This window comes from Tupaia chinensis, unplaced genomic scaffold (genome assembly GCF_000334495.1).
Source record: "Tupaia chinensis unplaced genomic scaffold, TupChi_1.0 Scaffold000459_1, whole genome shotgun sequence".
NCBI lineage: Eukaryota > Metazoa > Chordata > Mammalia > Scandentia > Tupaiidae > Tupaia > Tupaia belangeri.
In genome coordinates, this window is record NW_006159968.1 from 1792514 (window position 1) to 1808929 (window position 16416).

Genomic DNA, 16416 nt, shown 5'->3' on the forward strand with positions numbered 1-16416 from the left:
CTCTCAGAAGTGGATGGTCTGCCTGCTGAGGTAACAACAGGTCCACAGAAGGGATGGGTAAGCCTGCAGGTGGCTGAGTGATGCAGCGGGACAGTGCTTAGAGAGGCAGCAGTGGCTCTGACAGGTGGACTTAATCAGTTTCATGATCTAATTATCCTAGACTTAGGAATGCCAAGGATAAGACCCACCAAGGTCTGTGAGCCTAGACTCATTGCTGAAGGGACTCAGTCATCAGCTGAGGTGACAAGTTATCTCATCAGTGTCCCTTCATTCATGTCAGGGCCAGCCAGAGACTTGGACTTTGAGCAAGGTCTTTGGAGGCCAGAGAGGAAGCATGCAAGCTGCCCTGCCCTCAGGGAGTAAGATGGCCTAAACCTGTTGGCTGTCCAACAAGCTAGGCTCGGCAGAACAAGTGTACCATGATGTCTAGTCTCAGATAACAAATAACTGTACAACAAATCTTGCTGTTATCTCATTTCTAAGTGCACTTTCTAAGTGAACACTTACACGCTTACTTCTGGCCAAGTAGCCATGGGTATATGTCTTCTACATGACAAACTTCCTTTAAGACATTCTTCATGCCACTGTGGCCTGGCTGAGTGCCCACCACAGTCCTTGTGTGGGGAAAGGCCACTCACATGGGTTACTCTATGCCAACACGCCACACTGCTCTGTCCTCCTGCTCTGCAGGAGCTGCCTCATTATTCTCATTTTACAGACATGAATGCTGGTTGTGGTGAGATTTGTCCACTTTCAGTACCCAAGTTGGGTCCATGGCAGATTTGGTGGTCCTACAATGGCCCATGGTGGCACTGGGGCCAGGGAATATGCCTTCTAGCCCCAGCAGGTTATCAGCCTAATTATGGTTTCGGTGAGTTACATCCCCTTCTGAGTCCTATTTTTCCATTTGCAAAAGACCAGAGAATGTCCCTCCCAATATACACAAGAGTGCCTACCTTGGTCTGGGCATCATTGAGGATGCCAGCAGGCTTCTGGCGGAGGCAGGACACCACTTCTTGGCTGGATGTGGTAGGGCAGCTGACTTCCTTTGCCAAAGTGACCACCTGCTGTCGAGCCCTCTCTGGGCTGATGATAGCGGCTGGGGAGAGTGCGGAGCCTCCCTGGAAGAGAAAGAGGCTCAGGGCTGGTGGTCCAGATCTTCTCCTGCCCTACTTGGCCTAGAGACCTCAGGGTAACCTTGGGGCGTCCTTCCTTCACACTTGGGGGTCCCAGGACCTTTCCTGGTGATGCACACAAGTAGGAAGGTCAGGGCTAATTGGCAGCACAAAACCTGCTGCGTGACCTTGACCAGATGTCTCGCAAGTGAGGCACAGGCTGAGGCCGTGTGTGATGGCAAAGGGCTGACGGTGTTGGAACAGGGACACAATCAGAGCAGTCCTCTGGGAATGGGAAGAGAGAGCTGCAAAAGTAGAACCATTCGCCATTCTCTCCTGGGGGCTCCTTAAATCAAAAGCTTTCCAGGTTCAATTAAGATAGAACTGAACTTCCCCCATCTTTGCCTTGAATGACATGCATGGTAATCATGCTGGGAAAAGAAATGTTATAAAGATATACGTGATTAAATGTAATAGTTTTTAAAAATGCAAAATAATAATAATAATCTGCAAAAAAAAAAGAAAAAACAATAAAACTGGACTTTACAATAGATGCCCACCCAGAAGATGACGGAAACATAGTCACTGTGAAAGCAAGTTGTACCACCACGTCCCTGTATGCCTCTGCAACATGCCAGCCTGCTGGAAGCTAGTTCCAGGGAGTTGACTGGCCTGGTGGCTTGGGACGTCTGCCAGGGTGCGAGAGAGGAGCGAGCAGTCTTGATCAGTGCATGACCCCAGGGTGTCTCCCCAGCTTCTGCTCCGGCTCTGGCTATGTGCCGAGGAGTCGGGGCAACACAGGTGGTGGTAGTACTAGTCCCATTGTGATTACTGGTGCCACTGTGATTACTAGTCCCTCTATGACTGCAAGTGCGACCTCCACCTATGGTAATAGTAGTAACTACCGTGGGTGGATCAAGGACTAAGGTAAACTAACTCACTGCCCCAGTTTTTACGCCTCTGATCCTCACAGCAACTGTGGGAGTTAGTTACTGTTGTTGCTCCATATTTTATAAACATGGAAATAAAGACGAAGGGGGTTTAAGTGGCTTGATCATGGACAAAAGCCCGTCAGGGGCGGAGCTGGCTTGTGACTTGCACAGCAGGGCTGCAGGATGTCCTTGGCAGTGGGAAGAGTACAGTTCCAGTTGTTTGACCAACAAGCTATGTGCTCTCGAATGAGCTGCTTCTTTGGGCCTTGGACTCCTCACCTACTGGGGGTCATTGGGCTGGAGAGTACTGTGTGCTGACCATCTCTTTTTTTTTTTGGAGAGGTTTTTGCTAGAGGGTGCATGTGCTCGCCAGACAGACAGAGAGAGACAGAGAGACAGAAAGCGAGAAATCACCCCCCAGGGGGGATGGCCATGCCGCAATCCCTTCTCCTCCGTTCTCCTCTCGGGATCTTGGCATGCACGCACACACACCTGGCATGAGTTTTAAGCCACCGGGTCTGGGATGCGAACCGTGGTTGACTACGTGGGAGTCCAGTGACATAGCCATTACGCTAACTGCTGGTCCCATGACCACCTCTTCACACTCACTAGGCCCTCACCTGACCAGGAACTTGGTCTGCTTCCTCTAATAAAATCTTTACAACCATGTTGGGGAAGTATAGTTATCACCCCATTTTGTAGATGAGCTAACTAGGGCTCAAAAAGAAAAGATAGAATTCTTATTTAGAATCTATAAATAATGTGTTATCAACAACAACAACAATAACAAAAATCATGGAAGCTAACATTTAGTGAGTATACACTAAGTTTCATACATACAGTCCTAAGGCCTTTACATCCATTAACTCATCCAACCTCCACAGACCCTAGGAGTAGATGTTGTTTACCTCTTTATCTTAGAGAGGAGGAAGCCAGGGCACAGAAAGGTTTGGTACCTTCTCTAAATCACACAGCTGACAAGTGGCAGAGCCAGGAGTCCAGTCCAAGAAGCTCACTTCTGGGCCATCCTCTTGACCCCCATATTGTGTTTTTGTATCCAGAATAAGATGGTATGTCCTCAAACTAAATAAGTCCTCTCCCTCCAGTGTAGACAGCACTGGCTGACCCTATGGAATTGGTGTCTCAATTCTAGGCCCTACCTGAGCTCAGTAAGTCAGAAACGAAGGACAACAGAAGGGAGAGCTCAGTGTCCTCACATACAATGTGGGTAGAGCAGAGCAGAGCCACTGTCACTGGGCCATTGAGAGGATCGCTGAGGTGATGCAGAGGAAAGCCGCCTTCCACATGCCCGTTCTGCTCATGTGAAAGAGACCACAGATCGACATCCAGACAGGAGGAGACCCATTCCCTGATGGCCGGCGGGAAGGCTGAGAGGCAATGGACATATATCCAGGGACAAGGGTGATCTTCCAAGAGCTGCCCATGAAAGGCGCCAGTGGTCTTTGCACTTCTGAATCAGGACCGGAAGGTCTGGGCGATGCACGGGTGTTGCAGTGAGGACAGGCTGTGCTGTGGCAAGCCTGGGAGCTGAGGGCAGTACTGGGTGGGCAGAGATCCAAAGGCCAGGGGAGGACCTGGAGGGAGGAGCCCAGGGCTGGTTCTGCCACAAGGAGAGCCCAAATCCCAGGCTCTGAACTTGAGAAGCTCCGTGTTCTCAGAAGCAGCTAAAGGCAGTGTCGGGAGAAGCTCCGTGCCCCTAGTCCTGGCTTGTAACTGTCCTTGGGAGACTTCAGCAAATTACTTCACACCTTTTCTCTCTGGTAACTCAGACAAAATGTCATCAGCAGTGGTTCCCAGGCATGGGGGTGAGATGCGTGATAACCACGAGGGCCAGCCTTTTCTCCGTACCAGGTCGTGGTCTCCATGCTCCAGGGAAATTAATTTAGGGAAGCCTCACAGTAATCCTACGAGGCAGAGAATGTGACCATTGCATTTTGTAGATGAGGGGCTGAGACACAGCAAGGTCAGTGGCTTGCCCGAGACCACAGGGCTGATCGGAGGTAGGTAAGAGGTAGAGCCAGGACCCGAACACCCTAGCCAAGCATTTAGCCCCTACGTGGTAGACCTTCCACAGCCCTCGTAGGTTCTTGGTGCAAGGTGGTGGCACTACTACTATTATTCACTGTGTTTGTTGTTAGGTCTGAGGAGGGGCCTGGTGGCCATGGCCAGAGGAAAGGACAAGCAGTCAGGAGCTCAGTGAGGAAGAGGAGGACCTGCAGGGTATGGAGCTGAACAATCCAGACAGCCGTCCCAGGACTGGTGTCTTTGTAATCGGTCTGAGCTCCTCGGAGCAGACCTGGCAGCTTGGCCTCTGGACTCAGGAGAGACACGGGCCTATTACATGATCTTCTGTTCTGAACCCACTTAGAGAAGCTCAGGGTCTCCAGATACTGGCAAGGCTGGCTACAAGACGTACAATGCAAGACTCCGAGACACGAGAGCCTCGACCTGTGGCTCACTTTGAGAGAACCCTAACTACCGGCTCGTGATGAGAATGCGCGATAGAAGTACACCACCCACAGCCAGGGCCCGGAGTTCAGCGGTGCTGGGAGTAAACCAGGGTCGGGATGTTTTAGTGATTGTAGAATCTATGCCAACAATGAGGCCGCTTTCCTGAGAACCACAGGCTGTGCACTTCTTTAACATAAGACACGCGAGCACACATACGCACACACTCCGTACGTTCGAGGCCGAAGCCTGTGCTCTGTCTGAATACAAACTCTAGAGTAGCTGAGGAGAGATGCTCCACCCAGCCCTGCCCACAGCTGGTCTTGGGAGATGAGAATTTCAGGATGGGGCCCCCTGATGTTTTCAGCATGTACTTCAGCTATAAAAAGCCCAGGTTCCTGATATAGCGAGGAAGTGGTTAAAGGCGTGGGTTACGCTGATAGTGTGTGATGGCTTAGAGAACTTTCCTCTCTCACAGTATTTTGTTTTAATCAATGCCTCTGCAAGAAGCCTGTTTCTTCATGGAAAATCAGGGGTTAAGCAAAGCAAAGGCCGGCAGCCCTCATCCTAAAGCTCTTGACTAAAGATAAAAAACAGGGCACCATGCACAGTCCTGCAAAGAACATGCTCTGCAAGAAGCCTGTTTCTTCATGGAAAATCAGGGGTTAAGCAAAGCAAAGGCCGGCAGCCCTCATCCTAAAGCTCTTGACTAAAGATAAAAAACAGGGCACCATGCACAGTCCTGCAAAGAACATGGGGCTTGGAGGAGAGGGCCAGGTCCAGACCCCAACTGTGTCATGTGCTGATGACGTGACCTTGAGCGAGTGACCATCTCCATCTCACCTGAGAATGGGAGTGATAAACCATGCGGCCCAGGCCATTATAAAGATACCCGTGGTACATGGCACGAAGGTGGTGGGTGTCCTCTGCACAGCAGGTGCAGTGCTTCAGGCTGCCGTCAGCATGGGAGGGGGAGGGTCTCACAGGACCCCTGCAGGGTGTGAAGGTGTCAGCTCTTCTCATCTGCCCAGTCCTGCTAGCGTGTCTGCAGGCTGGGCTCTTGCTTTATCTAAATCTGACCTAGCTATTAAATGGTAATGACTTTCTGCTTACTGTTGTTTTTTTCTTTCTTTCTTTCTTTTTTTTTTTAATTTAAAAATAGTGCAGGTGAAAACCTCAATTGCTGACCACTGCTTTTCCTTTCCAGAGCCTCTGAACATTGGAAGGTGCCCTGACCTCTGTTACCCTCTGCAGTCCAAGCACACAGACACACAGAGCCACACACTCAGATACACACACACAGACACAGTCACAGACACATACACATACACACAAACATGCACACGCTCAAATACATGCAAGGACACACATGTACAGAGATACAAAGACATGCACACAAAACAACAACTCTTCTTTTTCTTTTTTTTTTTTTTGAGAGTTTTTTTCGCTATAGGGCACGTGCGTTCGCCAGACAGACAGAGAGAGACATAGAGACAGAAAGCGAGAAATTACCCCCCAGGGGGGATGGTCATGCCACAATCCCTTCTCCTCCATTCTCCTCTCGGAATCTTGGGCATGCACGCACACGCGCCCGGCGTGAGTTTTAAGCCACCGGGTCCGGGACGCGAACCGTGGTTGACTATGTGGGAATCCAGCAACATAGTCATTACGCTAACTGCTGGTTCCCACAACAACCCTTCTTAAAATCGACTCTCGGCATCTCCCAAAGGAGCCACCCATAGGTCCCCACCAAGATGATACCAACGAGACAGGCCCCAGGACGGAGGCAGCTTCCTGACAAACAGAAGGCCCCGGTGGCCCTGTCTCAGGGAGATCATGAATTGGGGTGATGCTGGCTGGAGTGACACTGGAGGTGTGGCTGCTCTGTCGCCTTCTAGCACCCTCATGTCCCTCGCTCTTCCTGGAATGAGGTCCTCATCCATGGGGTGGGAACAGTGAGGTCACCTCCCCAGGAAGGAGGGGAAGCTCAGTGCCTGCCCTGAGGTCGATGTCCAGTGAATTCCTCATCTCTCAGCACCGCACGGGGTCAAGAGTTAGTTTCTGCAAAGCCCTAGTGGCTGGCCCAGCACGGGGACAGAAAAACAATGCAGGAATTAACACTTAGACAGCACTTGTTACGTGGCGTGCACCCTACGAGTCGGTACACACAGTGAGGAATAGGCCCAGGATTTGAGCCCAGTATTACGTATTCTAACCACAGTGCGTCATCAGTGTCATGCCCGTGGTCATTAGTTCCTTTCTGTCCTTGTGTGATTGTGAGGTCAAGGCAAAGTAAAAAGATCACGGTGCTGGGCCTAGCTAGACCAGGGTTTAATTCTAGCTCAGACAATTACCTTTGCTTTCTTGAACTTCTGGTTTCAAATCTGTTAAACAGGGATATTATGATGAGTATTCACAAGGCTGATGCACAGATTAAATGAGACAATATGTGTAAAACACAACATGTAATTAGCACTCAATACAAGTTCGACTGGGGCCAAGTGGTAAAGCAGTGGTAAAACATGAGGCTCTTCAAGGCAATTTCACAAGGGAAGGCACCCAGTTCAAGTCCAGAGATGCCCTTGAACGTGCTGGCATGCACTTGCCCAACATCTGCAGCTAGCTGAGGCTGGGGAGGAGTCATGGCATCAAGATCCTGTTGGAGGCTCTCTCTCTCTCTCTCCCCTAGTCTCTCTCTCTTTGTCTCTCCCTGTCTCTCTTGCTCATAGAAGAAATAAAAAAAAGAAAACCTTTGGTTGTAGTGCCAGCAGGTAGCATAGTGGTTAAGGCGCTAGACGCCGATATGGCTGGCTGTGGTTCAAGTCCTGGACCCGATGGTTTGAAACATGCCAGGCATGTGTGCGTGTGTGCCCAAAATCCCAAGAGGAGAATAGAGGAGAAGGGATTGTGGTGTGACCATCCCCCTGGGGGGTGATTTCTCATTTTCTCTTTCTCCATCTCTCTGTCTCTCCAGTGAGCACAAGCACCGATAGCAAAAACTCTCCCTCACCCCCCAAAATAGTTAGTTGTAATTAACATTACAGATATGGTTAACAGTAGGCTTAATTCTCAGCTTTTAACTTATCATCCTAAGAAAGTCAATTATGCCGTTGTTACAGATGAGGGCGGCAGGCCAAGTGCCCTGCGATCTCCACCTTGTAGGCAGCTAGAGCCCTTGGTTGGGCACTCCCACTTGCAAAGCTGGTGTGTGGCTGCCCACCTCCTCCACCATGTCACCACACACTGGCCACAGCCCCAGCGGTGACTCAGTTCTAGCCGCACCACTAGGAAGTCAGGACTGGGTAGGAAGGACGTGTCTTCTCAGGGAGGAGCTCTCCGCCATGCTGAACATGAACCCCAGTGCCCAACTCCAAACCCGAAGCTCCACTCCACAATCTCCACAACACTGACTGGGAGAAACCAGCTGTGTGACTCCCAAGCCTAGGCCACCGGTCTGCCTCATTAGTGGACTGGAGAGGGTGACCATGTATTACTGGGAGTTATCTGCCTGCCACAATGTATATATATATATTTATTTTTTCTTTTTTTGGAGAGGTTTTTGCTATAGGGCACGTGTGTTCACCAGACAGAGAGAGACAGAGAGACAGAAAGTGAGAAATCACCCCCCAGGGGGGATGGCCACACCACAATCCCTTTTCCTCCATTCTCCTCTTGGGATCTTGAGCATGCACACACATGTGCCTGGTGTGAGTTTAAGCCACCGGGTCCGGGACTCGAACCGTGGCTGACTACATGGGAGTCCACCAACATAGCCATTACGCTAACTGCTGGTCCCTCACAATGTATATTGACTCTATTTTATTCCAGGTAAAATGGGTCTCCAGAAGCATAGGCTCCATGCTCAGGGTAGGTGGATTCTGTTAGAAAATATGGACTACGAACTCAAGCTCATGATGAGGTCTCTGTTAACAAGTTCACAAAAAAGCCAAAAATGCTCAATCTTTGAGAATTCAGAGGAAAGGAGAGATTTCTGGACACTAAGGCAGTCCAGAGGATGTTGCAGAGAAACAGTAAGACTCAAGTGGACTTTGCTGAAAGGAGATGATTAGAAAAAGAAAGAGGGTAAGGGGCCACTTCTGGGTGAGTGGGTCAGGAGCCTGGTCTCCCAAAGGAGCCAAGTTCTCAATATCCCAGCATCCCCAGGGCAGAGCCTGAGACTCAAGATGTATGTATTTAACAAGAGCAAATGACTATGAGTGAGGGCGTGAATGGTGAATGCATGGACAGACTAAATAATCCTGGACGCGGGAGGAATTTGCCCAGAGGGGTAATGAGGAATAAAGTTCAGAGAACACTGAATCCCAGTCAAGATAGTGATGTGATTTAACGGGTGTTGACTCTGGGATATAGGACAGGTGTCCTATAGGCAAAGAGGAGTCAGTGAAGCCTTTGGGACAGAGTACTGCAAAAACTATCGCCGCCACCCCCCACCACCACGGTGATTTCTCACTTTTTGTCTCTGTCTCTATATCTCTCCAGTGAGCATGTGAGCCTTATAGGAAAAATCTCTCTAAAAACCAAACAAATGGGACCAGCAGATGGCATAATGGTTATGCCACTGAATTCCCACATAGTCGGAACAACAGTTCAAGTCCTAGACCCAGCGATTTAAAACTCACTCCAGGCACGTGTATATGCATGCCAAAGATCCAAGAGGAGAATGGAGAAGAAGGGATTATGATGTGGCCATCCTCCCTGGGTGATGATTTCTCGCTTTCTGTCTCTCTGTCTCTCTCTGTCTCTCCAGCAAGTGCATACATCCTATAGCAAAATTCTCTCTTAAAAACCAACCAAACAACCAAACAACAAGAAATTATTTAGGAACATCACTGAGTCATTTGTCTTTGCATCTTTAATACTGAGAATGGTTTTTGTACTCTGGCACTTCAGTAAGTGACTGAGGACTGACACCTCCCGAATATGAGCTTCTGATGGCAGGGGTTGTGAGGTAGTTATCCCTGGATCCCAAAGCACAGCACTAAACTTGGCACATGGTGGTCTTCACTATACGTGTGTTACATAGAACAGGACGGGAATGAAAGGCGGCGTGTTGGCTTAACCAGCTAAGGGTGGGCTCACCAGGAGAGGCAAGCGTCCCAGGTAGGAGGTCCAGCAGAGACTCACATGGTCTAAGGATAAAGGGATGAGGGTGAGGAACAGAGCCCGTGTCCACTGCCCATACCAACCACCGGCTGGGAATGCGCCCACACGTGGAAAGGAACCACCAACACACTGTGCGCTAGTTAAACTGGGGCACACAATGGAGCAGCCAGGATAGCTAAGAGAGAACTCAGGAAACAAAAGCAGAAATAGAGTTGGTTTTAACTGCTTCACATTCAAGGTCATGTTGGAATTCTCTTGAATGTTTTCTACACTGAAATCATTTCCCTTTCTTGATCCCTAAAATCATGAGTTTTACTCTCATTTATAGCACTTTAGTTTGGGCCACACTTCAGTCAGGATGATGATTAATGCAACTTTCATCTTGAACCCCCAGCCTGAGAACATCAGATTATACCTCTCCTGCCTTCTTAGTAATCAGCAGTTCTTGGTTTCACTCAGTGGAAGCCCATAGACTGGGGATGAGAAAAGCTCAGCCCTTACTCTATATTCTTGGATGAGCAGGATGAGGTGTTGCTCCTGCCTTCTTAAAGGCATTAAAGCATACATGCTAGCAATAGGCCTGACCCAGGGGACTTATGTTCGAAGGACCAGAGTACCCAGGCACATTTTCTCATATGACCCCCACAATAACCCTATAGGTATTGAGTCATCGGGAGTCAAGATGCATATTTGCATAGAAAAAAACATAGAAAAATATGCCATGACTTTTCCAACAACCCAATATGATTACCCGCATTTTACAGATGGAGAGACTGAGGCCCAAAGTAGATAGGTAATGTGTTCAAGATACTGCCACTGGCAAGTAGCAGAGCCAGGATGGTAAAGCTTGTCCTGTGTCTTTTGCACTGTATTATCTATCACTGAAAACAGTGGTAACTGAATACACCTCGGACCCTCATTTTCCACTCCACTCAGAAGTGGCTGGAACTCACAAAAAAAGATCTTTGCAAAGGTGGCCAAGACAGTGGAGGAGGTGGAGAGGAGTCTGGCCTTCCCACAGCAGGAGTGCCAAGTGGAGAGCAGTATCACGAAAGAACTTGAAAAGGTGCATTGCTATGTCCATGGGCAGTAAAGGCCACGCTGAGACCAAACAGAACCTACTCAACACATTTCTGCTACGCATTTACAACCACCCTAGAAGGCTGAACCAATATTACTTTAAAATAAAAATATACTATTTATTTAATCAGGCTTCTGTACATTCCTCACTTTATTCCAGGAGGAGCTTGGGCAGACTTTGTAATGAGTATCAGAGAGGTCAGTAATACCAGGGGGAAAAGGGTAGGACCCAGATTTTCTGATTCCATGCTGCTTTCCCATGATGTCATGCTCCCTCAACCAATGGCAGAGAGCAAGTAAAATCCATGACATCCTGCCCCCACTCCATATCTCCCATCATCTGTCACTCTACCAGGCCTCTTTGGATAGTCAACTTTATCAATTCCCAGAGCCCTCTATCAATGCAAAGTGAAGAATTTGCTATGGTTTGAATGATGGTGTCTTCTCCAAAATTCATGTTGAAACGTAATCCCCAATACAACAGCATTAAGAGATGTGACCTTCGGGAGGTGATTAAATCATGAGGTCTCCACCCCCGTGAACGGGATTCTCTCTTATAAAAGGGGATCAAGGTTAAAGAGAACAGTCTCTTGCCCGCTTCTGTCCCTTCCACTCTGTGAAGATACAGGGTTCCTCCCCTCTGGAGGGTGCAGCAACAACGTGTCATCTTAGAAGCAGGGAGCCATCCTGCTGGTGCCTTGTTCTTTTATTTCCAGCCTCCAGAACCGCTGAGAAAGTTCATTTCTGTTCTTTATAAAGTACCTGGTCTTTGGAATTTTGTTAGTAGCACTAATGGACTAAGGCAGGCATGATGGGTAAATTTTATTGTCTCTTTATACTTTTCAGAACATTCTAACTTTTCTCCAATTAACAGGTAATAAATTTGTAATGAGAAAAAATTTAGATTAAAAAGTTAAATCTATACTAAAACAGCTAATTCTTGTCAAGAGGAAAGTAGTCATTACCATTTTTTAGGTAAGCAGATCAGTGGATGAGCAGCAAGGACCAGGCCATCCTAGAAAATTGCACAGGGCAAAGGAGCGGCGAGAGGGAAGGAAGATCTCCCAGCAAGTAGGGTGGTGCTGGCTGAGAGCAGTGGTCCCTAAGGAAAGTCTCCGTTTCCACAGACTGACCCAATTGACAAGTCTCTTTGCACCTAGAAAGAGACTGATATGCAATTCTCTAAATGTAACTACTGGTGTTGCCTAAGTTATTTAAAGGAAACTAGAACATCTTTCACAATTTTTAAAGCAAAAATAGATGTATGAAAATACACCATAGGAAATACAAATGAGCAGAACAAAAAAATAAAATTACACATAATCCTTCTAATCAAAGAGAGCAACTTAACTACTGTTAGCCTCTTGGCATGTCTATCCTGTGTGTGTGTGTGTGTGTGTGTGTGTGTGTGTGTGTGTATGTGCATGTATATTTATAGTTATACATTTATGCATAGGAAATAGTATTTTGAACCTGTCTTTTCATCTAGCAGTTCATCGTGAATATCATCTGGTACTGTTGCATATTTATGCACGAGATTGTTTTTAATGTCAGTGTGCTAATTAAATTTAGAAATTTTGGCTGTCAGGAGGAGAGTCCTAAAGAGAAGAGGCATCTTCAGGCCACAGAGCATAACAGTATCTGATGCAAATCCTAGCTCTGACTTCGGGATGCTTGATTGGAAACTTTCTTCATCTATAAGGAGTATGGTATTGAGAGCTTTCCCATAGGATTGTTGTGGTGAAGAAATGAGAAGATGTTCATCTAAGTGTGTAGTGCATTACAAATTGTTAAGTGTTCAGTAAATGATGACTATGACGGTTTCTAGTTTTATGATTTTATAGACAATACTGCAATGTACAGCCATTTAACTAAATCTAATCACACAACCATGATCATTTTCTTATGCAAAGGAATTACTGGGTCAAAAACTACAGATTTTTTTCCCTAAAAGATAAAAAAATATTGAATGGGTTGTTTGCATAATATTTTCAAGGTTTCCCATTAAACAGCTGCCATGTGAAAATCCTTATTAAAGAAAAATACTTTGTACCGTACATGTGTGATGTACATTTCTATATGTTGAGCTATGTTTCTTGGTATCCAAAGATAACTTTAAAGAACAGTTTTATTGAGATAGAATTCATATACCATGTAATTTATTCATTCAAAGTACACACTTCAATGGTTTTTAGTTATATTCACAGAATTGTGCAATCATCACCATAATCTAATTTTAGAACATTTTTATAACTCCACAAAAAACCTTATACAATTAGTATTCATTCCTCATTGCCCACCCTCACTCCTAGCCCTAGGCAACCACTAATCTACTTTCTGTCTCTATAGATTTGCCTATTCTGGACATTTCATAGCCGTGGAATCATATAATAATATGTGGTCCTTTATGTCTGGCTTCTTTTCACTTCATCCATGTTATCATGTAAAAGAGGACTTTGAAAATTTTGTGAAAAATGGAATTGAAGTACACATTTTTTTTGGTACAACATAAATTGAAATCCATGCATAGTTTTTATAACATGTATTTCCATCGACTTTTAGAATGTATCTTATGTTTAGTACTTCATCTGCTTTATTATTGAATAATATTCCATCATAGAAACGCCATATTTGCTTGTCTATTCATTAGCTGTTGGGCATTTGGGTTGCTTCTACTTTTTGGCAATTATAAAGGGAAGTGTCTTCAAAAAGTTCATGGAATTTTTGTATTATGCAAAAACAATTTTCTGCACTAAAATAAATTCATACATTAATTCCATTTCTCATTAACTTTCTGAAATCCTCATATGTAAATGCTACAATGAACATTCATGCTCAATTTTTTGCATGGATATATGTTTTCATTTCTCTTGGGTGCATAACTAGGAGTAGAATTCCTAGGTCATATGGAAACTCTATTTAAGCTTTTGAAAAGTTGCTAAAATATTTTTCCAAAGTTGCTGTCCCATTTTATATTCCCACCAGCAATGTATAAATACTCTTATTTCTCCACATCCTGATCAGAATTTATTGTCTTGTTTTTTGTTTGGGGCTTTATGTTTTCTTTTCATTATAGCCATTCTAATGAGTGTGGTGGTATATTATAGTGGTTTTCTGCATTTCCTAGTGACTAATAAGGAGAATCTTCTCATATGAGAAGATGTATGAGCCATTGGAACCTCTTTGGATAAATGTCTATTCGGATCTTTAGACTATATTTAAATTCAGCTGTCTAATTGTTTTTGAGATATAAGTGTTCTTTATATTTTGACACAAGTATCTTATCAGAGACTCTATGACCAAATATTTTCTCCCATTCTGTAATCTCCCACTTTCTTGATGGCATGGTTTGCAGCATGAAAGATTTTAATTTTGATGAAGCTCAACGAACTTACATTTTTATTGCTGTTTGTGCTTTTGGTGTTATATCTAAGAAACCCTTGGATACTCCAATGTCTAAGAGTCCCACCTTGCTTTCTTTAAATACATATTTTGAGATTTTTTTAACATAGATTTTTTGAGAGGTTTGTGCTATAGGATGCTTGTGCTCACCAGAAAGACAGAGACAGAGAGAGAGAAAATGAGAAATCCTCCCCCCACCCCCCAGGGAAGATGGCTACACCACAATCTCTTCTTCTTCATTCTACTCTTGGGATCTTAGGCATGCAAGGCATGAGTTTAAGCCACCAGGTCTGAGACTCGAACTGTGGTTGACTACATGGAAGTCCAGTGACACAGCCATTATGCCAACTGCTGGTTTCAACATACATTTTTCTTAACATACCACTAACCTAGCCTACAGAAAGGTTTCACCTTGTCATATTTTTATTTGCAAACTTGCATGGAGGAAAGAGAAGGAAGGTACTCAACAGTAGTGGTCTTCTGGTGTGTTCTAAGCATTTTACATTATGTTCTCACTAAACCTATGAATCAGGAAGTGATGACTATGCCCCTTTTATTAATGAATGACAGAGACACAAGAAAATAAACAACTTGCTCCAAATAACCTACTGCTTGAAGTTGGTAAGGGGCTCTTCGTCTCCCAGGCCACAGCATGTCCCAGCTTCCAGTTGTCAGAAGAATCTGCACTCACCCCCCCTTCTCTAGACATTTCTTGCAAAGATTGCTCTTCATGTGATTTAACTATATATACGAAAAATTGCTCCTTTGCCTATGGAGGAACGGTATGGCCTTTGTCAGGTGCCTGGGGCAGGGGGTTGGGGTGGTGGTCCTCTCAGGCACTTTTCAGCTTGGAAATGTAAAGGACCTGGCCATGGCTTTGCCCCTTTAGATTGGAGTGTGCACGTGTCATATTTTCCCTCCAGGTCTTACAGACTTGACAAAATGCTTTTTTCCATCTGCCACAAACATGACATCTAATTGCCTCTGTCACCTTCTGGCAGTCAGAAGCTATTTAAATATTTGGCACTTGAAAATTACTGATTTTCCAGGCAAAAGTGTCACAAAGTGACATGGTGAGTGATGGCCAAGGTACTGGCTGCCCTCTTCTTTCAAAGAGAATTTAAAATGCAGGCTCCTGAGCCTCCCCCCCTGTTTTCAAAGATCACTTCATACATACACATGGGCATATGTTTTCTTTTAAAAATAATTTCATAATTATAATGTATAAAAGAGGCTTGCTGTCTCTTTCCAGTCATGTACTCCTAGAGTTTTGTTTCAGGAACCTACTGGCCCGGGAGAATACCCATCACAGCAGGGACTGTACAGAGGAGAAGTCGAGTCTCAGCCTTCGAGGACAACAGCTTGGGATAGATTGTGGTTTTACCACTTTCCCCTTCTCTGGTATTGGACGAAATTATTATAGTTAGCCTCTATATTCATTTGCTAGGGTCACCGTAATAACATATCATAGAGTAGATGTCTTAAATGACAAAAATGTATTTTTTCTTAGGGCTAGAGGCTGGAAGTCAGAGATCAGGGTGTCTCTGAGGCCCCTCCTTGGCTTACAGATGGCTGTCCTCTTTTTTGCCTCTTCATCTGGCCCTGGCCTGTCTTGGTGTCTGTGTCTTCCTCCTGGGCCTCACACCTAGCCCTCCCCTTGTGGCTGCATGTGCTCAGATGGACTCAGCACTTCCTCTGAAACCTCTCTGCGAACTAAATGCATACACATCAGAATTCTCATCTCTGTGTAGCTCCAGAATCCTTATTGCTTCATTCTCAACACATCCCTTCAAATTTGTCAGATAAAGACTTACATAGATAATTATTATTTTAGAGATGTTGAAAAAAATAGAGCATGGATTTTTTTTTTTTTTAGAGGTTTTTGCTGTAGGGCATGCACACTCTCCAGAAAGACAGAGACAGAAAGCAAGAAATGAGAAATAACCCTCCAGGGGGAATGGCCACACTGCAATCTCTTCTCCTCCATTCTCCTCTCAGGATCTTGGGCATGCGTGCACACGTGCCCAGTGTGAGTTTAAGCCACTGAGTCTGGGACTCGAATTACGGTCAACTACATGGGAGTCCAGCGACAGCCATTAGGCCACCTGCTGGTCCCAGGGCATAGACTTTTAAATTAGAGAAATCTTATTGAATCCTACACTGAGAAATTGGCGATTGACTTCATTTTCTGGGACTGTTTCCTCATCTGTAAAATGGGTAATGTCATCAGTCCAGGCTCAGGTAAAGCATATCTCTAACCAGCTGTGTGTCTTTAGGAAAGCTACTTAATGCCT

General features: G+C 45.7%; 1 protein-coding gene across 1 annotated transcript in view; it reads right to left on the reverse strand.

Moving 5' to 3' along the window:
- The window catches only part of TG (thyroglobulin), a 262258-nt gene that overhangs the window by 41574 nt on the left and 204268 nt on the right, over positions 1 to 16416 (reverse strand). Inside the window, exon 43 of the mRNA XM_006155527.1 lies at positions 957 to 1121. Within this exon, the coding sequence (XP_006155589.1) occupies positions 957 to 1121 (165 nt within the window). The remainder of the gene's footprint in view (positions 1 to 956; positions 1122 to 16416) is intronic.